The 27355-nt window shown below is 39.4% G+C and overlaps 1 protein-coding gene across 5 annotated transcripts in view; it reads right to left on the reverse strand.

Moving 5' to 3' along the window:
• Window positions 1–1705: 1705 nt before the first annotated feature.
• The window catches only part of AHI1 (Abelson helper integration site 1), a gene marked incomplete at its 3' end in the record, with an annotated part of 211262 nt that continues 185612 nt past the window's right edge, over window positions 1706–27355 (reverse strand). For 4 of the 5 annotated variants that reach the window (XM_081251012.1, XM_081251011.1, XM_081251010.1 and 1 more), the window contains 2 exons: window positions 25237–25338; window positions 10660–12034 (listed from right to left, as the gene is read on the reverse strand). In XM_081251012.1, the coding sequence (XP_081107138.1) occupies window positions 25239–25338 (100 nt within the window). Of the gene's footprint in view, window positions 2094–6632; window positions 6786–7432; window positions 7514–8756; window positions 9022–10659; window positions 12035–25236; window positions 25339–27355 lie in introns of those variants that run through there. The other variant, XR_014017212.1, reaches the window with a different exon arrangement.

Below are 27355 nucleotides of genomic sequence, written 5' to 3' on the forward strand. Positions count from 1 at the left end.
CCAGGATGAAGGCCAGATGATTATTTGGACTGATGCTATCAATCAGTGACAAAGAAAGCTCGTGATGGCAGTTTAGACATGCCTCGAGGTCCACTGGCACTGCAAGGAAATGGGAAGCAGTGACAGGGAGAACTGAGACCCACCAGGCACCCACACTTAGCCTGGAATGGCTGAGCACACTGGTCACCAGAAGGCAGGCTCCCTAGCTCGCCTGCTGCATGCTAGTTCAGGAGAAAAACCATAGGAAGTTGGATTTTCCCCTTCAGTCCGGAGGAAAATGCTCTTTGGGAAATGGATGGGGACACGTGAGGTCCTCGGGCTGTGACCTCAGTGAAGCACAGGCTGAAGACGTTTTGGAGGATCAGCCTGCCTCTTGCCACTGCACATGCCAGAGGCTGACACCTGATAGAACTCGAGCCACCAGCTCTGCACACAGCTCTCACCTGCCTGGAAGCCTTGAGGAAAGGGGAATTACAGGTGGGCTGGGCTTGAAACACTGCTATGGTCCCACCTGAGTTTCAGGTGCCCCAGGGAGTCCTTTCAACCACCTGGAATTGAGGCTGTTTCAAGGTACAGATGCAGTGTGTGTTTGTCTTGCTTTTGTTTGTGCCTGAATACAAGTACCAGCTGGAAGTCAGGTGTGGGGCACTGCAAACAATTTTGGCTGTAAATAGAGAGAAAGTAAGAGTTTAAAAGCCAGGATGGGTGTGGAGGGGAGGGAGTGAGAGGGGTAAGGAAATAGATTTACTAGAGGAAATAGAAAAATACACAGAAATTTGGATTGGTGTGATACCGCTGCATAATTTCCATGATCTGTTAATAACCCTACCTACACTTCATGCCCAACTTATCGATATACAGAAAAGCCTTTGGACCTGTGATCTGCCTTGTTGAGTACTGAATGTGCCTATTATGCACCAGGCACTAAAGGTAACAATGGGAATAAATGATGAAAAGATATTGTCTCTCTGCAAACGGCAAGTTAACACTTATGAGATGGTTGCCATGATGATGTACACGGGCTATGATGACATAAAGGCCAGCTATGTCTCCTGAGGGTGGTGAACGGAGACTGAAGAGGAAACACAAGAAGGAAGACCTTACACAACCCTCTTCTTCACCCCAAACGCAACCCTAATAGACACAATTCTTACAGGGATGTGAAATGCATTGGTGAAGGTATTTTATTATTCATTTCTTTTAGACTAGGGTAACGTCTCTGTAGCACATAAAAATTGGAGAGAAAACATTTTTCTTAAATGCTAAAGGTTGGTGTGACTATTTCAATATGAACCTTTGAGATTCATTTCCTTTTTAAATTTTATTTAAAAAAATTTTAGGGCTTCCCTGGTGGCGCAGTGGTTGAGAGTCCGCCTGCCGATGCAGGGGACATGGGTTTGTGCCCCGGTTCGGGAAGATCCCACATGCCATGGGGCGGCTAGGCCCGTGAGCCATGGCCGCTGAGCCTGTGCGTCTGAAGCCTGTGCTCCGCAGCAGGAGAGGCCACAACAGTGAGAGGCCCGCGTACCGCGCCCCCCCAACCCCAAAAATTTAGTTTTATATTGGAGTACAGTTGATTTACAATGTTGTTAGTTTCCGGTGGACAGCAAAGTGAATCAGTTATACATACACATATATCCATTCTTTTTTAGATTCTTTTCCCATATAGGTTATTAGAGAATATTGAGTAGAGTTCTGTGTGCTATACAGTAGGTCCTTGTTGATTATCTATTTTATATATAGTAGTCTGTGTATGTTAATCCCAAACTCCTTATTCCTCCTCCCACCTTTCCCGTTTGGTAACCATACGTTTGTTTTCTATGTCTGTGAGTCTGTTTCTGTTTTGTAAATTCATTCGTATCATTTTTTAAGATTCTACAAATAAGTTATATCATATGATATTTGTCTTTGTCTGACTTACTTCACTTAGTATGATAATCTCTAGGTCCATTCATGTTGTTGCAAATGGCATTATTTCATTCTTTATTATGGCTGACTAATATTCCATTGTGTATATATACCACATCTTCTTTATCCATTCATCTGTCGATGGACATTTAGGTTGCTCCATGTCTTGGATATTGTAAATAGTGCTGCAATAAATATTGGGGTGCATGAGATTAATTTTCGATCAAACTATTTTGTTGAAGACTGTTCTGCAAAACACATTAGAAATTTGGAAAATATTAAATGTTTAACTTTCTTATGCATTTCTAAAATAACAGAAAGTCACTTTTTGTCAACTGTGAGGGGAAGAAGCATTTTAAAAAGAAGCCATTTTATTTTAAAAGAACATATAGTCTGTAGTTTGGCAAACTCAAGGGCAGTAATTTAGTAATTAAGAGGGGAATTTTGGAGTCAGACAAACCAGAGATATAAATCCTGACATCCCGACTTACAAGCTGTGTGATCTCTGACACACAGCGTTACCTTTCTGAACTTCAGAGTTTTTGCTTTGTTTTTAAATGGGAGTAATGATAATGGTATCTACCTTGTAAGCTTATTTTGAAAATTTAATGAGATAATTATGCATATAAAGCCCCTGACAAGGAGCCTAGTACCTACCCTGTGCTCAGCAAATGGTAGCTATTATTAAAATTAGTCTATAATCATGAATAATTATAATAATAAATACTTTCCCTTTCCCTGCTAAATTATGACTATGCATAGGACAAAATGAATTGGAATAATGATCATTTTTTGTGAGTGAATTTAATGGCTACAGACCACTAAAAAGGTTAAATAAGTTTTTGAGGGAATGATCTGAGAGTGCTAAAGGATGATTTATTTAAGAGGATAAATGTCAAAATCACATTTCCCTGGCTGTGTAGATAGCATGAGTGTCACAGCAGGGTTACCCACAATGGCCTGCATTTCTCAAGAAGCTGACCAGACTAACGTTTATATTCAGGAGTAGTTGCACTAATCCTAAGGAGAAATAGAAGATCCAAAGTTGAAAGCACATGAGCAAAAGTTAAGGGTGTTCAATAACATCTGTAACATCAGTCCCATAGAAATCTGAGTTCAAAGTGTCATGACTCTCAGCAGAACCCAAGCCGAGAACTGTCGAGCCTCATCCCTCTACACCAGGCAGCCAGGTCTATGTGTGATTCGTACACCTCTGCCTCGGGGGCTCTGGGGGGCTCCTGAAACTTTCTATGTAAACACTGCTGGGCTGGATATTGGTCTTGCTTAAGACCAAATAAGGTCAAAGAATTGTTGGAAGCTTTTAGATATTCTTTAGGTGATAAAAATATAGGGGATGGGGGCTTCCCTGGTGGCGCAGTGGTTGGGAGTCTGCCTGCCGATGCAGGGGACGTGGGTTCGTGCCCCGGTCCTGGAGGATCCCACATGCCGCGGAGCGGCTGGGCCCGTGAGCCATGGCTGCTGAGCCTGCGCGTCCGGAGCCTGTGCTCCGCAATGGGAGAGGCCACGGCAGTGAGAGGCCCGCGTACCGCAAAAAAAAAAAAAAAAAAAAAAAAAATATATATATATATATATATATATATATATGGGATGAAAATGACTAGATTCGTTTACTGGCATAAACATATATAGCATGAGGTGGTGAATTCTTAAAATGAGATGCTTACACTCAGGCACTGTGATAGCGTGGAATTTGTTTATGAATCTAGGAATCTTTTCTCCAGAAAAGTATTGAAATTTTAAGAAAAAAGTGGTAAAGGTATCAGATTCACAGTCAATGGGGTTAGATATACAAATTTTAGAAGGCTTTTGGAGGATTTTTACCCTCAGGTGAATGGGAATGCAAAATATTACGCAAATCAGACTTACTCTTCCGGATAGTTTGCCTCAATAAAAACAGTTAAAGACATGAAAGGAAGACTACATCCACATTTAAAGATTGTGCTTTTATGTAAATAAAGTGTTGCTCAGAGTGCACTGGGGGCTTGGATAGAGGTAGTCAAAGTCACTCTCAGGATGGATCCTCCATCTTGGATTCCCAGTTTCAGGAGCAGACTGAGATGTGTCAGTGATGGTTTAATGTTGAATTCAGTGAATGCCACTGCTGATGTCAAGCAGGAAAGAAGGAAAAAGGGAGCCAGAAAAGAAGAAGAAAAGGGTAGCATGCGAGAAAGAGAAGAGAGAATGAAAAAAGACAAAAGACAGTTGTGAAGGTGTGGTAGAATGACTAATGACATTTTCTTAGATTCCTTCCTAAATTCCCTAGTCTTACTGGGCATTTAAGATTTTTAAAAAGATTAAATTCCATTTGAGAACTTCCTTTGATACTGAGCACAAGCACAGATTTATAAGAATATATATAAAACAACTATATATATATATATATATATATATATATATAACAACTATACTTCCATTTAAAAAAGCGTTATCTCAGGCACACAAGAAATGTTAAATAATACATTGATCAATGGACTGTCAGTTTCAACGTCATGTGCTAAGTAAGTGTCTTTATAGACATTAGGTATAGGACACTGTGAGAGTACAATTACCCACCGTTAGTAATTAGGAAAGGAATCTTAGTGCATGTGTTATTTGAGATGAAACTTGAATGGAAATATATTTGGCAGAGGCTTTGGGAAAAGGGTGTCTTCAAGTCAAGAGAACAAGTCAAGGGCTTGAAGCAGCAATGGTCCCTGGAGGGCAGTAGTATGGTCTCGCTGCAGTGTGAACAGAGGACCTCCACACGCAGTCATGACATGGATGAACAGAGGGGACGGAGCAGGGAGGTTTTTGCTGTGCTCAGTGGTTTGCACTTTCAGATATCAACCAAGTTTCTTACTTTTGCTGTCACTTCCAAGGTGACTGAATTTCATTTGAGTTTCCTGTGATATCAGAGAGCACAGGACTGAATTTATAGGAATAATTGTTAAGCAAATAGGAAAAACTCACTGGATTTCATAAGAGTGGATGGGAGCACCAGTGAAGAGTTTTAAACGGGGTGTGACGTGGTCAGGTTTGCATTTAATGAAAGGTTCTGTGGTACCTCCAAGTTAGTTGATATAATGAAGTTTTACGTCAAATGGGAATTTATTGCCCTTTAATAGAAAATGTAATTTATTTGGTAACTTGAATAAAAACTATTTGGCTTCAGTATACAATGCATGATATGATTTTGTTTTACTTGATTTGTGAAAAGGTTTTGAAAGGGACTCTGGCATTTTCTGCACATCTCCTTCTTCCTCTGTCTAAAAAATACAATAAAAAATTTTTTTACATGTTTTTATTTGGCCTCTGTTACAACTTTACATTTTAAGTTCTTGTATTTAAAAATATATTTAAATATAGGATGGCAGCAAAAACAAACACTTTATAGCTGACTACAGGAAGAGATCATAAATTGATCCAAAAAGACCCACATCCAAATTAGTGTTATTACATAATGTTGCCTCTTGTACAGGGAACATATATTGGCTTTCCATATAACTTATTTCCACAGTTTTCAGATGTCAGTGATGAGTTTTCCTGGTTGGAAAGAACACAGCACTGGGAGGAGGACAGTTGGATGCTGATCAACAGTTACTGGGCAAGTCACTCAACCTCTCTGCGATTGGTTTGAAAAATGGGGGACTTCTCTGTTTAACAAAGATTGTCATGAGGCTCAAGTTTAGTAATGTGTGTGGAAGTCCTCTGAAAACCACTGTGGGGTGATGGTGGCAGTAAACATGTGACAATTTCAAGGTGAAACACAGAGTAGAAGAGTTGAGGCTCCTGGTTCAACTGTCCACCCAGCTCCTGCCCACTGCTTGACAAACAGGCTTTCAATAATCAGCTGTTGGATAAATTGAAAGCGATCGCACACGCTTTGAAGAAACATGAAAAGTGTTAAAGCTATTGATGATCTTTAACTATAAGGATATATTTAGGCAAGCTGTCAGTAACTACAGCTATTGATACGTAAATAGAATCAGTCCTTATCTGTATCCAGTTGTCCACATAGTAAAAAACCAAAAATCAAAGAAAACGACCTCTTGTGCATACACTGAAATGTCTCTCTCTGGACTCTCTGCTATCACCTTATACTTTTCCTACTTTCAACTCTCACTCATTCAAATTCACCACTTATAACAACCTAGTGTTAAAGGGGAATTTACCTGAATGTAGACTACGCTCTATACGGGATGTTATTCTTAGTTGTGTAGGAGGTTGAAAAAGTTCAGGATTTTTCAAGGATTAGGATTTAATAATTCAGCTTTAAGGTAACTGAGAATGTTACCTAGTAAACAGCAGTAGGAATAGGAGGTGGGGTCCTGGCCCTGGATTCTGTGACCCTGGACAAGTATGTAAAAGAAGGGTCTTCCTTTTTATGTTTTGATCTCTCTCTTCCATTTCCAGAGTTTTACATAGATGAGCTCTGAAGGGAGCTTTTCCAGTGGAGAGGAGTGGAAGGATACAAAAGCATTCCTACATGGTCTCTTGCTCACTTTTCCCTTTGGGTTATTCAGTTTGGGGTTCTGTGGCTGCTTTTCTCTAAAACTTAAGCCCAGGCAAAAACGTTCTCTGGTCCTCTGAACAGAATACATTTTCAATAGCAAGGATAAAGGGAAAGACAATCACTGGAGAAAATACAAAGAACATCAGGTGTTTACAGTTAGCCTTTGGCAACTGGGCTGAAACCACTGCCCCTTGCCTGCCTGGCTTCTCACCTCTGTTTCTGCTGAGCAAGACCCGTCCTATTCTTTACCACCTGGAACCTTCCCCTTCTCATGAAAACTTCCAGATCCAAGGTTCCCACTCTCCCTTGTGTCCTCTTGTTTGTAGTCCGAGGAACTCCGACCTTCCAAAGGAAATGCACGAGGCTGTGGACATTGATATGCTGATTTTATTTTTAGGGGCAGAATCTCCACTCCCCCAGCAAGAAGGAGGCTTGCTTACTAAGGTCCATCCTTAACACCAACCACTTAACACCTGTATCAAATTACACACATCAGGTAAAGAGAGGATCATTCTTTCACATCGATATGAACTGACAACTCACTGTTATACAGGAAAATCTATTTTGGCAAAAAAAAAAAATTTACATTTCTTTTCTTTCTCTGTGTTGCAGCAGGAATCATTTCTGTATTTATCTGTGCTCTAAGTTTGCAAGATGGCAGGATTATGGGTTCCAGAAGAGAATGACACACAGATGGAGAAGGTGGTCTTGTGAGTCTTGCTTACAGGGAGAGGATGTGTTCGAGAGAGAACTGACCTCAAATCTCCCAGGAGAGAATCCCATCATAGCTACAACAGGCAAGCATGCCAACCTAACGATATCATCCCCTACCCAGGGCGGTCCCTCTTCAGGGAAAGACTGGGCAACACAGAGAATAGATTAAACACTCAGCTCAGGATCTTTTCTATATTCTAGACCTTCTTTATTTTGGAATTAAAAAGTGACAAGTTTGTCCTTGGCTACAGGACACTCTAAACAGAGCTATATTCATGTTTGAAAGAAAAAAACTACCTTCACTTCATGGGACTGTAGGATTTGCAGCAACTCTAGTTTGTCTGTCGCAAGTGTATTGGATGTTTCAGTTTGCCAGACCTGTCATGAGAAATTAATTACAGGATGTTGCAGAAATGGCAAAGCTCCAGCAGCATCTTGCATAGTTTAATATAGCCCCGTTTCCCCATTTCAATGTATTTGTGGTTAGATAAATCCTCAGAAATTTACAGCTGCTATAGACTAGCTTATTATGTACTCTGCCTGCACACATGATAAGTATAAGAATTTGATGTTCTTAAAGTGCATAGATTTCACTGACATTTCTTTACCACGATGGAAATATTTTGTTGCTAAAAGTAGCATGTGCAGATACTTCTGAACATTAACTTCTTCTGTATAACAGGCAGGGATGTTAAAAACATCACCGCGCTTAGCCATCTTCCACTTACTTTAAATCGAAGAACTGCAGCTCTGGAAAAAGTTGTGTGGAGTGTTTATATAAAATGGTCCCATGAACAAATTAAACAGAAAAAAAATTAACTACTGATCCTCAGTTGAAGTCACTGAAAAACTGAACCGTAGCGACCACGTTTTTCTCCAGGGAACCTTCTTCCTTTGGTCTAGCGACTGCTTTTTTACAAGCTTCAGTTGTTCATTTTTGCTCTAGCAACAAGCTAGTTTCCTCACCTTCCTGCTTTCTCCTCCTTTTGTACTTTTTTTTTCTTAACTATAATTGTTCCCTCTCAACAGTAAATCAGCTCATTCCAAGCAACTTTAAGGATTGGCAATATATGTTTACTTATATCATTATTGTATAAAAAAAAATCCTACATTTTCCTCTACCAAATTCTTTCACAATTCTTCACAAGGATCCAAGTGATGAGTTAAGAAAAAGTGAACTAGAATGAGTAAAAATCAGATTGTTTAGTACTTTTAGAGATGAATGACATTGAAGTATATGTAGTTGGACCATTCTGACACAAGTAATAGAACGTGTGTTATGCATGGTTATATATGTACTTACTTATGACAGCCTCCCGTTCTTTAGATTTTGAGTAGATAGTAAAATTGTAGATTCTTAGCAGCTTTATCCTCCCTAACTTTCTGAGACAATCAAAATAACCCATCCATAATCAGAATGAATTTGAGGTGTTAGAACAGCAACTTTTGAAAACGGGGCTCACAACATATGCTTGATGTAGATGTGAAGAGATCATTAGAAAAAAAGCATTCTTTGTGTTTACAAAACAGATGTTTTTATGTTATCCCGTTCCCGCCTTAAGTTAAAGTATTCCCTATTCACTTTAATAATTAGAGCAGAAAGATATGATGAATGAAGTACCTCATTACCAAGTTTGCTTTCCGGGTCTCTGCAGAGAGTAGCTGTCTGCTTTTGCCTAGCTGGTCCATTGTTAACCCTAAATGGTGCTGACATTCAATTCGCCTGCAGATAATTGGGTCCATCCACAGACTGAGTTTGCCACTCAACAGAGCCTTTTGATTGACGTGACTCTTGATGTTTTTATTTTCTCTTATGTGACTGGGATACTGTTTCTTGAATAAAATGTTACTGTCCATGTATTAGTTTGAGTCCACAGAATCGATTCCTTAAAAAAATGTAAGAATTAGAGTATGGAGTAAAGATTTTGCAAAACAAATATGGGGTAAAGACATTATCAGTTTTTTTAAAAAAAATTTCACTCAGATATGGTATTTCATTTTATGTAGGTCACGGCTGCATGGAAGACATATGAGATGTTTCTAGTCTCTGAGTGTGGCTGTACATTCATCAGGTTGCTTCCTTACTCCTGTGTGGGCTGGAGGCCAACCCTAGGTGCTACTGGCTCACTCCACCCAGCACCTGAGGCGGGTGGGGACCTTTGAGATGTCCCAGTGGAGTCTGACAAACCTCCATGGACAGCAAGCAACACACTGACTGACCATGTGCACTTGGACAAGTTCTTTAACTTTCAAAGCCCCAGTTTCCTTATTTGCAGGGCAGGGAAGATTTTATCCTCCTCCTGGGTTTGAAGTGAGGACTAAATGAGGTCATGTACATAAGGTGAAGATTTGGGGAATCTCTTCTGTAGTCAAGTCCAATGAGGTAGAAATCAACAAATATAGAGCTTCAAAAGTTGGACTAGTGAAAAATGTTCCCATAATCCACTTAACAGATATGGACCTCAGATGGAAATCACTGAAATATGTATAAAAGTATAAGGTCATGAGTTTTTGATATAGTTTCTAGAACTTTCTAACCCTCTGAAAAATAGTTGTGAGTTAAATATATGACTAAAATAACATGACATATAAAGTTATAAAATGGTAAGTTATTTCCCAGATGGTCCTGCTGAACTTCCTAAAGAGAAAATATCTTTCTTTAATAAAACTTTTCTGTAACTGAAAAATAAAATTAATGTCAAGTATCCATTTTTTTTGGAAAGAAACCTTACGAAAGGTTTCAAAAGTATCAAGTGTTAACCATTTAAAACACTGATTTCATATTTAAAAGGTGCATTTTAAACATGAATTTGCATTCATGGTGTAAAATATTTCAAGTTTTAAATCTTTTTAAAACTTGCTTTTTATTCTAGCTTTGCAAATTCTATTCATTGTATAGTTTTGATACTGAAGAAACTCGAACCTTCAAGACAGAGTAGAATCAATAATTGGAAATTAATTTGTAAGAATGACATTATCTATTATCTAGAAAAGATAGTGTCAAATTGATACTTGTTTGGAGAAAAGAGACTATAAAATGGGATAGAATTCAATAATTTTAGAATAAAAATAAAACAAAGTTAATTTATTACTAAGTAAATAGTCTGATTTCTCTGCTTGATTATAATTTGGACTTATTACTTGGAGGGCACTCTTATGATCTCCCCCACGCAATCTCATCTCAGAAGGTGGTGAAGATTATTAATTAATAATAATTAATCTATTCACGAACATAACCCAAGTCTTGCTTTGTCAACAGGACAAAAAAGAAAAGAAATGGGCTTTGCGTAGAAACAACTTTTCCTGGTGTTTGCCTCAATTGTTATTTTTGCCTTCAGTAGTTGCAATATAAAAATAACCCTTTATTTTTCATATGAACATTGGGATTTCAACAAATGTTTAGCTCCTCTGACATTATTTTATTATCATCTTGATTTAAAATCATGTTGCAACTTGTTGAAATTCTTTGTAATTAAAACCAAAATCAGAGAATCTACACATATCTCAAAACTATGAGCTGAAACTGCAGAGAGCCACATATTTTTATTTTTTTAATTATCAAGTGCATTCACAAGACAGAAAAAACAAGCTTGTACAAGGGTGACTCAAGCTGGCTGGGTCCAGCTGTACCTGAAGCACAGACGTGTGCATCCAGAACAGGGGAGCTTGGTACTATCAGAACACATTTCTGTGCTGATGGCTGAGGGCTTCAGCAGTCATCAATGCCACTCACCACTTTCAAAAATGCCCCCCTCCCCCCAAGTTCTACACAGCAGGGGCAAGTTTACCAATTTTCATGCCTCTACAACATGTGCAGGGGTAAGAGTAAAATATATTTCTACTAGAAGATTTTTCACATCGGGTATACATCTGGGCAAAATTTACACCTCAATGCCCAACACTGTTTTTCTCACTTCTTACTTTAATGGAATCAATTGTCTAATTTGGTAAATAAGTTTTCTAATTTTATATTAGTTTTGACCTTCTTGAAGTTAAATATTTTATTGACAGACTTAAAATCACAGAGTTTTAAGAAGAGTCAAGTGAAAAACAAAGAGATGAACTTTCCCATTTTATAACATCTCACTTCAAAATATATAGTCACATAGTAATGACACTGTTACTCTGGAACTAAAGAAATAAATAATTCAATGTAAAAATTTAAAAACAAGTATTAAGACTAAAATAAATATTAAACAATGTTAAGCCTACAAATCACTTATATGCTTCAACATGAAATGTTTTTTTTAAAAGTAAAAAAATTTGGAACACTGTTGCCAGTCTAGCCAAAAACCACTTTTAGTTTATGTGTATCAATTTACACATATGATTCATTCAAAACAAACACATTTATTACCTTTTAATGCCTTTCTTACTTGGACCATTTTGAATACACAAAATCCTGAAGCTGCTTATCTTTATTTTAAATAAAGTTAAATTTAAATAGCAGATATTTCATATTCTGAGTATATCATCACACATATAACCACATTACAGATATAATATTAAGTGATTACTTTACGGACATCCTAACAATGCAAACACTTTTTCCTCATATTTGCTGCATGGCAATTATGGTTTTTCTTTATTGATTTTTCCAAGAATGGTAATGTAATTTTGATGCAGTTACTAATAAATACAAGTACCAATACTTTGATCAACAGCAAACACAATGGTTTATAACAATTAAGCTCAAAAGGCCACATTTATTTTTCCACCCATACCTTGCTTCTGATTTTTCTAGATTCTTTCATAAGGATAAGAAATAGTAGAGCCTTCCTTTCTTCCTGGCCATCTGAAATTTCTGAACTCTGAAGAGAAATTCCATTTGGTTTAATTTGTCATTTCATTTCTGTATATTTGGTTCCTTGCCTCTTCATTCTTCTTCAGCTCTTTTTACTAGGAGAAAATGACACAAAATGTACTAAAATGAACTTAAACAATGTCTTCTAGTTACAACAAATCTTGGCATGCCCAGGCAACAGCACAAGTAATAAAGCACACTATGCGGGCTTCCCTGGTGGTGCAGTGGTTGAGAGTCCGCCTGCCGATGCAGGGCACACGGGTTCGTGTCCCGGTCCGGGAAGATCTCACATGCCGCGGAGCGGCTGGTCCCATGAGCCATGGCCACTGAGCCTGCGCATTCGGAGCCTGTGCTCCGCAACGAGAGAGGCCACAACAGTGAGAGGCCTGCGTACCGCAAAAAAAAGAAACAAAAAACCCCCCAAAAAACACACTATGCAACACACACACACACACACGACCAAAATACTAATTTGTCTTCTTGAACATACTTCTAGTTTAACTTCTAGAATTAAGTTCTAGCTTGCCTCTTGAACATACAGTTAAATTAACATCTTTTAGCGTCATCAGCAGTTGCTAAAGGCCTGATCCAGCACTGACTAGTTAATTTAAGCAAAAAAGAAATACATTTCTCAAATACAGACAATAAGCACTGCAAACCCTCAGTAACTTCCAGAAATTAAGTGCAGGCAATCGGAGTTTATAACATTCTTCATTCACTGGAAAAAAAATTGTCATGGAAGATGCTTCCAGGTTAGTGACTGGAAAGCCTATAGGCCGTTTTATTAAACAGCACTCTTTCATTTAGTCTCGGGTTGTGTCTTCTTTTAGAAGTGAGTAAACTATTATAGCTTTTCAAATAAATCCAAAAAATGGTACGTGGCATTTTTGATTGACAAAGATAGTGATGGTTAACTATGTATCTAGATGCAGCCTTGAAATAAAACAAATTATACCATCAATAAAAATCAAGAACCAATAGGCAGATGAAACAAGATGTTGCTTCTTTAGAGACTATGCAGTTAGTACACCAAAACTAGAGGGTGATAAACTAGGGGTTGAGCCTGAAATTTTCTGATGCAATTATTTACATATCAGTGATGAGTATCTGGACTTTCACAAAACTGTTGTTGTCTTTCTTCTGAACAGAAAGGGTTTAACATTTGGTTGCTCTTAGAAAACAAATTTCAACCTAAGGATAATGGCAATCTGATTAGGTGGTGGTCAATTCCATTGATCACTCCTGAGAAAAGTAGAGGCTAGAGCATCATGGCAAAAAAGGATGTGCTAATAACCATTCCCTAACCCTAAATCGGAAGGTTAGGGAACATCTGTGCCTTTAGGGACAGGCCCAATCTTTTACTTTTTAAATTTATTTTACTGAAGTATATTTGATTTACAGTGTTGTGTTAATTTCTGCTGTACAGCAAAGTGATTCAGTTATACATATATTGTGTATGGATATATATATATACACGCACACATTCTGTTTCATATTCTTTTCTGCTATGGTTTATGGCCCAATCTTAAATAAATGGTTGTACTACCTTTCCATACGAGGGAAAAAAAATCCTTTGTCAGTCCTTTTTTTCTGATTTTAAATTTGTTAAACCAGTATTATATAATATATAGAAGCCCCGAAGTGTTTCAAGTGAACACGCTCACAAACGCAACTGAGGTAGACTATAAAATGGTACAGCTATGGTGAGGCAAGGTACAATCTCACCAGGGGCAAAAAAGGGCATCATACTGTCCTGGTGTGTATACAGGTACAGCATATAAAACTTGCCTCAAATTAGGGTCTGATAAAAGTGGGGAAGAAAAGGCTCAAATGGATGCTGAGCACAAGTCACCCAGAGACCCTATAAACGTCTGCAAGGAACAGTGAGGAAGGTAAAGGACCTCAGAGGAGTAATGAGACAAACAGGGTGAGAGGAGGAGTTTATGAGAGTGGTAGGACAAAACCGAGGAAGAAAAACAGAAAAGGGAGGGGGAGGAGGAGAAGAACAGCTGGAAATGAGTGAGATGGATCCTGCACAAGACCGTAGGACAAGTTAAATCAATCAGACTGAGGCTGCATTGTGAGAAGTAAACACAGGAGCCAGGAGGACCCTCAAGAGAGGGAACCTGAAGAGAAACTTAACTGGAAAAAGCTAAAGTAGGCAGTAAAGATAACATATTTAAGGGAAATGACTCAGACTAAGAAGAGGAAGGAACACTAAGTACAGAATGACAAAGACTATCTATGAAAGGGAGAAAGGGGACACAATAAAAGGAAAAGGAGAAGAGACTGCCACGTGCGCACCTTGGACAAGGAACAGCCCCCTTCTGACAACAGGGAACAAGCAAGAGGGACACAGCAGCACGATGATGGCTGCTGACAGCACAGAGACCGAACACCTAAGAGGCAGCAGAGACTTGCTGAAAAGGGAAGAGATGTCATCTAACCAAGACACCAGTATGAAAACAAATCCAGGCTTTCTCTGTGGTATCTCCTCATAAAGTATCCCCATAACATAACAGAGGGAGAGAGTAACAGAGTGAGGGCCGATAAAGGCAAATCATATGAAAAGAGAAAGGAAAATCTCATAGCAGGATTTTGAAAATGAGTATGAAACCAGGTTAGTGTTTGTGTGTATGGTATGTGTGAAAAATAAGATTCCTAAAAATACTGGGTCCTACTCCACAAGAAATTCAATCCAATGAGTATTCCCTGAAGTTTTACTACGTGGCCAGACACCAGGCTAAGTACTGGGGAGAGAAAATGTGAGCATGCTACAGCCCCCGCCTGGCAAGTACTTACCATTTAATCAGAGTTAAAAGGCAAAGCATGAGGGACCTTCAAGATGGTGGAAGAGTAAGACGCGGAGATCACCTTCCTCCCCACAGATACATCAGAAATACATCTACACATGGAACAACTCCTACAGAACACCTACTGAACGCTGACAGAAGACCTCAGACCTCCCAAAAGGCAAGAAACTCCCCCACGTACCTGGGTAGGGCAAAAGAAAAAAGAATAAACAGAGACAAAAGAATAGGGACGCGACCTGCACCAGTGGGAGGGAGCTGTGAAGGAGGAAAGGTTTCCACACACTAGGAAGCCCCTTCGCGGGCGGAGACTACGGGTGGCGGAGGGGGAAGCTTCGGAGCCGCGGAGGAGAGCGCAGCAACAGGGGTGCGGAGGGCAAAGCAGAGAGGTTCCCGCACGGAGGATCGGTGCCGATGAGCACTCACCAGCCCGAGAGGCTTGTCTCCTCGGCCGCCGGGGCGGGCGGGGCTGGGAGCTGAGGCTCGGGCTTTGGTCGGATCCCAGGGAGAGGACTGGGGTTGGCGGCGTGAACACAGCCTGAAGGGGTTAGTGCTCCACGGCTAGGATCCCAGGGAGAGGACTGGGGTTGGCGGCGTGAACACAGCCTGAAGGGTTTAGTGCTCCACGGCTAGCCGGGAGGGAGTCCGGGAAAAGGTCTGGACCTGCTTAAGGGGCAAGAGACCATTGTTTCCTGGTGCGCGAGGAGAGGGGATTCAGAGAACCACCTAAATGAGCTCCAGAGATGGGCACAAGCTGTGGCTATCAGCACAGACACCAGAAACCGGCATGAGATGCTAAGGCTGCTGCTGCCACCACCAAGAAGCCTGTGTGCGAGCGCAGGTCACTATCCACATCTCCCCTCCTGGGAGCCTGTGCAGCCCGCCACTGCCAGGGTCCCGTGATCCAGGGACAACTTTCCCAGGAGAACGCACGGTGTGCCTCAGGCTGGTGCAACGTCACGCCGGCCTCTGCCACCGCAGGCTCGCCCCACATCCGTCCCTCCCCGTGGCCTGAGTGAGTCAGAGCCCCTGAATCAGCTGCTCCTTTAACCCCGTCCTGTCTGAGCGAAGAACAGACGCCCTCAGGCGACCTACACGCAGAGGCGGAGCCAAACCCAAGGCTGAACCCCGGGAGCTGTGCGAACAAAGACGAGAAAGGGAAATCTCTCCCAGCAGCCTCAGGAGCAGCAGATTAGATCTCCCCAATCAACTTGATGTACCCTGCATCTCTGGAATACCTGAATAGACAATGAATCATGCCAAAATTGAGGCAGTGGACCTTGGGAGCAACTGTAGACTTGTGGTTTGCTTTCTGCATCTAACTTGTTTCTGGTTTTATGTTTATATTAGTTTAGTTTTTAGAGCTTATTATCGTTGGTAGATATGTTTATTGATTTGGTTGCTCTCTTCCTTTTTTTTTTACATATATAGACATACATATTTTTTTCTTTTTCTCTTCTTGTGAGTGTGTATATATATGCTTCTTTGTGTGATTTTGTCTGTACAGTTTTGCTTTTACCATTTGTCCTACGGTTCTGTCTGTCCGTTTTTTTTTCTATTTTTTTTTGTATAGTTTTTGGTGCTTGTTATCATTGCTGGATTTGTATTTAGGTTTGGTGGCTCTCTTCTTTCTTTCTTTCTTTCTTTTTTTTTTTTTTTTGTGGTACGCGGGCCTCTCACTGTTGTGGCCTCTCCCGTTGCGGAGCACAGGCTCTGGACACGCAGGCTCAGTGGCCATAACTCACGGGTCCAGGACCGGGGCATGAACCCGTGTCCCCTGCATTGGCAGGTGGACTCTCAACCACTGCGCCACCAGGGAAGTCCCTCTTTCTTTCATTTTTTTAAATTACATTTTTATTTTTTTATTTTTTATTTTAGTAAATTTATTTTATTTTATTTTATTTTCTTCTTTCTTTCTTCCTTTCTTTCCCTTCCTTCCTTCCTTCCTTCCTCCCTTCCTTCCTTCCTTTCATTTTTGGGCTCCCTTTTCTTCTGAGCCGTGTGGCTGACTGAGTCTTGGTGCTCTGGCTGGGAGTCAGGCCTGAGGCTCTGAGGTGGCAGAGCTGAGTTCAGGACACTCGTCCACAAGAGACCTCCCAGCTCCACGTAATATCAAATGGCGAAAGCTCTCCCAGAGATCTCCATCTCAATGCTAAGACCCAGCCCTGTTCAATGACCAGCAAGCTACAGTGCTGAACACCCTACGCCAAACAACTAGCAAGACAGGAACACCATCCCACCCCTTAGCAGAGAGGCTGCCTAAAATCATAATAAGGCAAAAGACAACTCAAAACACACCACCAGACGTGGACCTGCCCACCAGAAAGACAAGATCCAGCCTCATTCACCAGAACACAGGTATTAGTCCCCTCCATCAGGAATTCTACACAACCCACTGAACCAACCTTAGCCACTGGAGCAGACACCAGAAACAATGGGAATTATGAACCTGCAGCCTGCAGAAAGGAGACCCCAAACACAGTAAGTTAAGAAAAATGAGAAGACAGAGGAATACACAGCAGATGAAGGAGCAAGGTAAAAACCCACCAAACCACACAAATGAAGAGGAAATAGACAGTCTACCTGAAAAAGAATTCAGAGTAATGATAGTAAAGATGATCTAAAATCTTGCAAATAGAATGGAGAAAATACAAGAAATGTTTAACAAGGACCTAGAAGAACTAAAGAGCGAACAAACAATGATGAACAACATAATAAATGAAATTAAAAATTCTCTAGAAGGAATCAATAGCAGAAGAACTGAGGCAGAAGAACGGATAAGTGACCTGGAAGATAAAATAGTGGAAATAACTACTGCAGAGCAGAATAAAGAAAAAAGAATGGAAAGAATTGAGGACAGTCTCAGAGACCTCTGGGACATTAAACGCACCAACACTGAAATTATAGGTGTCCCAGAAGAAGAAGAGAAAAAGAAAGGGACTGAGAAAATATTTGAAGAGATTATAGTTGTAAACTTCCCTAATATGGGAAAGGAAATAGTCAATCAAGTCCAGGAAGTGCGGAGAGTCTCAAAAGGATAAATCCAAGGAGAAACATGCCAAGACACATATTAATCAAACTATGAAAAATTAAATACAAAGAACAACTACTAAAAGCAGCAAGGGAAAAGCAACAAATAACATAGAAGGAAACTCCCATAAGATTAACAGCTGATCTTTGACCAGAAACTCTGCAAGCCAGAAGGGAGCGGCAGGACATATTTAAAGTGATGAAAGGAAAGAACCTACAACCAAAATTACTCTACCCCGCAAGGATCTCATTCAGATTCGATGGAGAAATTAAAACCTTCACAGACAAGTGAAAGCTAAGAGAATTCAGCACCACCAAACTAGCTTTACAACAAATACTAAAGGAACTTCTCTAGGCAGGAAACACAAAAGAAGGGAAAGACCTACAATAACAAACCCAAAACAGTTAAGAAAATGGTAATAGGAACATACATATTGATAAGTAAATGGATTAAATGTTCCAACGAAAAGACATAGACTGGCTGACGGATACAAAAACAATACCAGTATATATGCTGTTTGCAAGAGACCCACTTCAGACCTAGGGACATATACAGACTGAAAGTGTGGGGATGGAAAAAGATATTCGATGCAAATAGAAATTAAAAGAAAGCAGGAGTAGCAATTCTCATATCAGACAAAATAGAATTTAAAATAAAGACTATTACAAGAGACAAAAGAGGACACTACATAATGATCAAGGGATCAATCCAAGAAGAAGCTAAAACAATTGTAAATATTTATGCACCCAACACAGGATGTTGTTCTATCAAACATTTAGAGAAGACCTAACACCTATCCTTCTCAAACTCATCCAAAATATAGCAGGGGAGGAATACTCCCTAACTCCTTCTATGAAGCCACCATCACCCTGATACAAAAACAGACAAAGATGTCACAAAAAATGAAAACTACAGGCCAATATTACTGATGAACATAGAAGCAAAAATCCTCCACAAAGTACTAGCAAACAGAATCCAACTGCACATTAAAAGGATCATACACCATGATCAAGTGGGGTTTATCCCAGGAATGCAAGAATTCTTCAATATATGGAAATCAATCAATATGATGCACCATATTAAAATATTGAAGGAGAAAAACTATATGATCATCTCAATAGATGAAGAAAAAGCTTTGGACAAAATTCAACACCCACTTATGAGAAAAACCTTCCAGAAAGTAGGCACAGAGGGAACTTACCTCAACATAATAAAGGCCATATAAGACAAATCCACAGCCAACATTGTTCTCAATGGTGAAAAACTGAAACCATTTCCACTAAGATCAGGAACAAGACAAGGTTGCCCACTCCCACCACTATTATTCAACATAGTTTTGGAAGTTTTAGCTACAGCAATCAGAGAAGAAAAAGAAATAACAGGAGTCCAAGTCAGAAAAAGATGAAGTAAAACTGTCACTGTTTGCAGATGACATGGTACTATACATAGAGAATCCTAAAGATGCTACCAGAAAACTACTAGAGCTAATCAATGAATTTGGTAAAGTAACAGGATAAAACATTAAGGCACAGAAATCTCTTGCATTCCTATACACTAATAATGAAAAACCTGAAAGAGAAAATAAGGAAACAGTCCCATTTACCACTGCAGCAAAAAGAATAAAATAACTAGTAATAAACCTACCTAAGGAGACAAAACACCTGTATGCAGAAAACTATAAGACAATGATGAAATAAATTAAAGATGATACAAACAGATAGATATACCATGTTCTTGGATTGGAAGAATCAATGCTGTGAAAATGAGTATACTACCCAAAGCAATCTACATATTCATGCAATCTCTATCAAACAGCCAATGGCATTTTTCGCAGAACTAGTACAAAAAATTTCACAATTTGTATGGAAACACAACAGACCCTGAATAGCAAAAGCCATCTTGAGAAAGAAAAATGGAGCTGGAGGAATCAGGCTCCCAGACTTCAGACTATACTGCAAAGTTACAGTAATCAAGACAGTATGGTACTGGCACGAAAACAGCAATATAGATCAGTGGAACAGAATAGAAAGCCCAGAGATAGTGCCACACACATATGGTCACCTTATCTTTGATAAAGGAGGCAAGAATATACAGTGGAGAAAAGATAGCCTCTTCAATAAGTGGTGCTGGGAAAACTGGACAGCTACATGTAGAAGAATGAAATTAGAACACTTCCTAACACCATCCACAAAAGTAAACTCAAAATGGATTAAAGACCTAAATGTAAGGCCAGACACTATAAAACTCTTAGAGGAAAACATAGGCAGAACACTCTATGACATAAATCACAGCAAGATCCTTTTTCACCCACCTCCTAGCGAAATGGAAATAAAAACAAAAATAAACAAATGGGAACTAATAAAACATAAAAGCTTCTGCACAGCAATGGAAAGTATAAAAAAGACGAAAGGACACCCCTCAGAATAGCTGCAAATGAAGAAACTGACAAAGGATTAATCTCCAAAATATACAAGCATCTCACACAGCTCAATATCAAAAAAACAAACAACCCAATCCAAAAATGGGCAGAAGACCTAAACAGACATTTCTCCAAAGAAGATATACAGATCGCCAACAAACACATGAAAGGATGCTCAGTATCACTAATCATTAGAGAAATGCAAATCAAAACTACAGTGAGGTATCAGTTTACACCAGTCAGAATGGCCATCGTCAAAAAATCTACAAACAATAAATGCTGGAGAGGGTGTGGAGAAAAGGGAACTCTCTTGCTCTGTTGGTGGGAATGTAAATTGATACAGCCACTATGGAGAACAGTATGGAGGTTCCTTACAAAACTCAAAATAGAACTACCATATGACCCAGCAATCCTACTAGTGGGCATGTACCCTGAGAAGATCATAATTCAAATAATACCAAAATGTTCATTGCAGCTCTATTTACAATAGCCAGGACATGGTAGCAACCTAAGTGTCCATTGACCGATGAATGGATAAAGATAATGTGGCACATATATACAGCGGAATATTACTCAGCCATAAAAAGAAATGAAATTGAGTTATTTATAGTGAGGTGGGTGGACCTAGAGTTTGTCATACAGAGTGAAGTAAGTCAGAAAGAGAAAAACAAATACTGTGTGCTAACACATATATATGGAATCTAAAAAAGAAAAAGAGCTTTGAAAAACCTAGGGGCAGGACAGGATAAAGACGCAGATGTAGTGAATGGACTTGAGGAGATGGGGAGGGGGAAGGGTAAGCTGGGATGAAGTGAGAGAGAGTGGCATGGACAAATATACACTACCAAATGTAAAACAGACAGCTGGTGGGAAGCAGCCACATAGCACAGGGAGATTAGCTTGGTGCTGTGTGACCACCTAGAGGGGTGGGATAGGGAGGCTGGGAGGGAGAAGCAAGAGGGAGGAGATATGGGGATATATGTGCATGTATAGCTGATTCACTTTGTTATAAAGCAGAGACTAACACACCATGGTAAAGCAATCATACTGCAATAAAGATGTTAAAAAAAAAAAGGGAAAAAGGCAAAGCATTTGTAACAGAAATAACTCTGAACTTGGAGCCAGAAGATCAAGTCCTAGTTCAGGCATTTTTTACTCTGACTCTCAGACCTTGATTTCTTTAAATGTATAAAGAATGGGCTGTATTAAAAAATTTCTGAAATTACTTTTGTTTTAAAAGAAATGATCAAGTGTAAACAGAGAGATATACCATGTTCTTGGATTGGAAGAATCAATATTGTGAAAATGACTATACTACCCAAAGCAATCTACAGATTCAATGCAATCCGTATCAAATTACCAATAGCATTTTTTACAGAACTAGAACAAAAAATCTTAAAATTTGTAGGGAGACAAAAAAGACCCCTAATTGCCAAAGCAATCTTGAGAGAAAAAAACAGAGCTGGAGAAATCAGACTCCCTGACTTCAGATTATACTACAAAGCTACAGTAATCAAGATAGTATGGTACTGGCAAAAAAGTAGAAATATACATCAATGGAACAGGATAGAAAACCCAGAGATAAACCCACACACCTATGGTCAACTAATCTATGACAAAGGAGCCAAGGATATACAATGGAGAAAAGACAGTCTCTTCAATAGGTGGTGCTGGGAAAACTGGAGAGCTACATGTAAAAGAATGAAGTTAGAACAATCCCTAACAGTATATACAAAAATAATCTGAAAATGGATTAAGGACCTAAATGTAAGACCAGACACTATAAAACTTTTAGAGGAAAATACAGGAATAACACTCTTTGACATAAGTCACAGCAAGATCTTTTTTGACCCACCTCCTAGAGTAATGGAAATAAAAACAAAAAGAAACAAATGGGGCCTAATGAAACTTAAAAGCTTTTACACAGCAAAGGAAAGTATAAATAAGACGAAAAGACAACCCTCAGAATGGGAGAAAATATTTGCAAACGAATCAACAAACGATTAATCTCCAAAATATATAAACAGCTCACGCAGCTCAATATTAAAAAAACAAACAACTCAATCAAAAAACACAGAGAAGACCTAAATAGACATTTCTCCAAAGAAGACACACAGATGGCCAAGAGGCAAATGAAAAGCTGCTGAACATCACTTATTATTAGAGAAATGCAAATCAAAACTACAATGAAGTATCACCTCACGCCGGTTAGCATGGGCATCATCAGAAAATTTAAACAACAAATGCTGGAGAGGGTGTGGAGAAAAGGGAAGCTTCTTGCACTGTTGATGGGAATGTAAATTGATACAGCCACTATGGAGCACAGTATGCAGGTTCGTTGAAAAACTAAAAATAGAATTACCATAGGACCCAGCAATCCCACCACTGGGCATATACCCAGAGAAAACCATAATTCAAAAAGACACACACACCCCAATGTTCATTGCAGCACTATCTACGATAGCCAGGTCATGAAAGCAACCTAAATGCCCATCGACAGACGAACAGATAGAGAAGATGTGGTACATATATACAAAGGAACATTACTCAGTCATAAAAAGAAACGAAATTGGGTCATTTGCAGAGACGTGGATGGACCTAGAGACTGTCATACAGAGTGAAGTTAGAAAGAGAAAAACAAATACCGTATATTAACGCATATATGTGAAATCTAGAAAAATGGTACAATGAACTGGGTTGCAAGGCAGAAATAGAGACACATATGTAGAGAACAAACGTGTGGACACAAAGCGGGGAACACGGGGGGCAGTGGTGGGATGAATTGGGAGATTGGGATTGCCATATATACACTAATATGTATAAAATAGATAAGTAATAAGAATGCTGTATTAAAAATAAATAAAATTCAAAAAAACAAAAAGCAAAGAAAAAAAAGAAATGATCAAGTGTGTATATATATCAATATATGCTGAGTAGAAAAATTAGAAAATACACACAGTAAAATGAAGGAAAAAAATCACTACAATTCCACCACTTAGCGATAACTACTGACATTTATTGATGTATATTGTTCCATATTTTATGCATATGTTATATAAAAACTATTTTATAATCATCCTTTTAACTTAAAAATTTTTCATCATTCCTTCCACATCTATGAACATACTCCTATAATATTTTCACTATTTGAAATAGTCACATGGTGTTCTATTACATAAATGTTTCATAATTTAATCAATACTGAGCTTCCCTCGTGACACAGTGGTTAAGAATCCGCCTGCCAATGCCCGGGACATGGGTTCCAGCCCTGGCTCAGGAAGATCCCACATGCCGCGGAGCAACTAAGCTCGTGCGCCACAACTACTGAGCCTGCGCTCCAGAGCCCGTGAGCCACAACTACTGAGTCCTTGTGCCACAACTAACGAAGCCCGGACGCCTAGAGCCCATGCTCCGCAACAAGAGAAGCCACCGCAATGAGAAGCCCACGCACCACAATGGACAGTAGCCCCCGCTCGCCACAACTAGAGAAAGTCTGCACGCAGCAACGAAGACCTAACGCCGCCAAAAAAAAAATGATAATAAATAAATTTAAAAAAATAATAAGTTAATCAATCCTTTATTCATAGAAATTGAATTTTTTTCCTTCTATTTTTAAAACACTGCTTGAAGGAGTAGCCTTTTAACTGAATCTCTGCATGTATACTTAAACATTTCCCTACAGTAAATTCCTGGAAGTAGAATATTCAGGTCAAAAGACATCAACAATTTGAAAACTTAAACAAGTATTACCAAGCTATACTCCACAAAGGCTTGTTTTAATATATACTATTACTGGCAGCATATGAGGAAACCCACTTCCCCACACTCTCACCAACACAAGGTTGTATCAGTTTGAAGCTTGCTGCTATTTTCTGAGGGAAAAATACCATCTCATTTATTGTTTTAATTTCTATTAATTTGATCACTGTAATTGGATACTTTTCGTATGTTCACTGCTATATATATATATATATATATATATATATCCCTTTAAGAATATCCTATGCACCCCGTTTGCCAGTTCTCCTACTGATATACTTCTTTTCCCTTTTGACTTTTTAGAGCTTTTTATAAGTTAAGGGTATTAACGCTTCGTCTGTCACATATTTTGTGAAATTCTTCCTGATCCCAGCTTATTGGTTGTTTTTAGATTCTGCTTATGGCATTTTTTTCTCTCTGACATAAATGATTTTAAAGTTTCCATTATTTAGAGCTAAAAACCTGTTTCAAAATATGTTTTCTGATTTTGGTATCAATGATAAAAAGTCATTCCTTAACACCCATGATTATAAAACTATTGATTTATAAACTTTCTGTATAATGAGATTTTATTTTTTGCCATCAACATCTAAAAATACTTATGGAAAATTTGAATCTAATTCTCATTAAGTATCAATTTCATAAAAGTGTACGTGGTAGAGCTTAACATTTTCACTTTCATCAGACAAACTTCACTTCTAGTAATAGAGAAAACAGAGGCCGCCTTCTTTAAGAAGTCCTTTCCTGTCCTTCTTATACTTTATCTCTCACCAGAAAACATCATCATTCAAACTCATTTTGTCTCACTTGCCTGTCTCAGTGGAAAAAGTAGCCCCACCTTCTTGTTTCAAATACTACTCTTTTAATTATTCTCCTTATCCTATACCTTGACTGGCTCTTCTCAAGGGGCTCTTTGCTCTGGGGTTATAAATATTCTTGTCATTCCCTCCTGTATAAAGATCTTCCTTACATCCTGTGTTTTCCACTAGTTTCTGCAGAACTTTTTCTTTCCTTTGAAGTCCAACTTCTGGGAGAAGCAGTCTCTCCTGACGGGCCTTCTCCCTGTGGGCTGGAGACAATCTGACTCATGCTTCCATGACCCTCCATTCAAAACCATCTTCTCCCAGGTCACAAACAGCCTCTTGGTTGCAAATCCCCAAGGCATTTTTCAGCCCTTATTTGACTTCTGCTGTCTTTGATATTTGTTCTTGTTGACCATGCCTTTCCTAAACCTTCCTGTTGACTCCGTGACATGATGGTCTCCTGGTTTCCTCTTACCTCTATGAGGGTGACTTTCCGGCCATTTGCTCGTTCTTCTTGCCCTGCATATCCATGATGTGTCTGCAGTCCTCAAGGCTCTGTTCTCTGCCCACCTCAGAACTGCAGGAGGGGAAGATTGGAGACAAGGAGCCAGTGAGAAAGCTGCTGCAACAGCTCAGGTGGGGCTCGGATTTAGGGAAGTGGCAGTGGGAATAAAAAGGGGAGATAAATGGGAGGATCTGAGAGAAAAATATTCGACAGATGATATGAGCGATTATATATGTGGGTGGGCAGCGGGGAGTCAGAGATATTTCTCTGACGTAGAGACAATAAACCTTAGCTGGTTTGGCTCCTTTTTACTGTATGAAGGGACAAGAATAAAATAAATTTTACTTCTTTCAGAAAAATATTAGCTGCCTAGGAAAAACCAGGAAGTTTTTATCAAATTAAATAGAAGTGTGTGTGTGTGTGTGTGTGTGTGTGTGTGTGTGTGTGTGAGTGTGTGTGTAAAAGAGCAGGAGATTCCTTACTGACAAAGAAGGGGTGAAGGGGTGAAAGAAGGGGTGAAGTTTATGCATAAGAAAACAGTGATATCCTGACCTGTGGGATGGGGAATGCAGCTTTTCAAATGGTTCAACAAGAACAGTAACATAGAAAACAAATATTTTGTGGATGAGTGTTTAGTAATTCAAGTTATGTTAGAAAAAAGAAAATACAAAAACAATGAAAAAAGGGAAATTCAAAGAATGGAAGGCAGTGTCCCCTTTCTAGGATGTCTAGGAATGATGGGAGACATCACAACAGAGCTTGAAAAAGGTACAAGAATTTCAAAATCAGGCAGTAAGGAGGACTGAACAGTGACTGCTGTGGACTGAACTGTGTTCTTTCACAGGTTGAAGCCCTAACCCCTAAAGTGAATATATCTGGAGATCGGGCCTTTAAGGAGGTAATTAAAGTTAAAGGAGGTCATAAGGGTGAGACCCTAAGCCACAGGACTGGTGTCCTTATAAGAAGAGGAAGAAACACCAGAGAGCTCTTTCTCTCCACACATGCACAGAGGAAAGGCCATGTGAGGACACAGCAAGAAGCTGGCCACCTGCAAGGCAGGAAGAGAGGCCTCACCAGAAACCAGCCCTGTTGGAACCTTGATCTTGAATTTCCAGGCTCCAGAACTATGAAAATAATACATTTACATTGTTAAAGCCACCCAGTCGGTGGTACTGTTACAGCAGCCCGAGAAGACTAATATGGAGATGTCTAAGTAAGTAAAATGAAGTCAGATGACTGAGAAGGAAAAGGGTCAGAAGCCACAAAGATGAAAGAACAAATAAAGTACGTCTAGAAAGGAGGAAAATGATGAGAGAGAAAAGAAAAGTTGAGTTCTGAAGCAAAAAGCATCGATAACTTACTGCCTATCTCCAGGGAACCTACACCTTAGCATTAAAGTAAAAATTCAAATGTCTGTGGATGCCAGGGTGACAAGGAGAGCGAGGAAAGCAAGCCAGGAATAATACGGCAGGGACCCTGGTAAACTGGAGAGTGGATGACTCATCTTAGGGAGGCGACCACTAACTCAGCTCCAGTGGATGGAAGCCAGCAAAGAATGTGGAACTGTGGTCCAGAACTTCAAAAGAAATAAGAAATCTACATTTATGTGAAATCTTTGTATTTGGGCAACTGGTAAGATTACAGACACAGTGGACCTGGACTGTATCTTGCTGGGAGGCCCAATTTAAAAATATATATATATATTTTTTTGGTCTGTGCATTCGCCCACCCTGTAGAGTACCCTGCTAGTCTCAGGGTATTCCAGGCACTTTCATGCAATTGTGCCTTAACTCCTGCCATCCTTCTGACTTCTAGGTCCTTTTCTTTTTGTTCACCCTGTCTCTACATGGTTTTTAAGAATTAAATGCTATCTTACATCTTTGGCTTTCCCTGATCACTGTGGGAAAATCAGACCGTGTGACCCTCTCCACCTTTTCTTTCTCATAATGTACATATGATCCAACAGAAAGCTACCCTGAAAAATACAACATCTGGACTTTTGCTTGCATCCAAGATGAAGTAACAGGGACCAGATTTACTGCTCACCTAAAACAACCAAAAAAATTGGGCAAAACATATGAAATAATTT

This window comes from Mesoplodon bidens, assembly GCF_964165515.1.
Source record: "Mesoplodon bidens genome assembly, chromosome: 12".
Taxonomy (NCBI): domain Eukaryota; kingdom Metazoa; phylum Chordata; class Mammalia; order Artiodactyla; family Ziphiidae; genus Mesoplodon; species Mesoplodon bidens.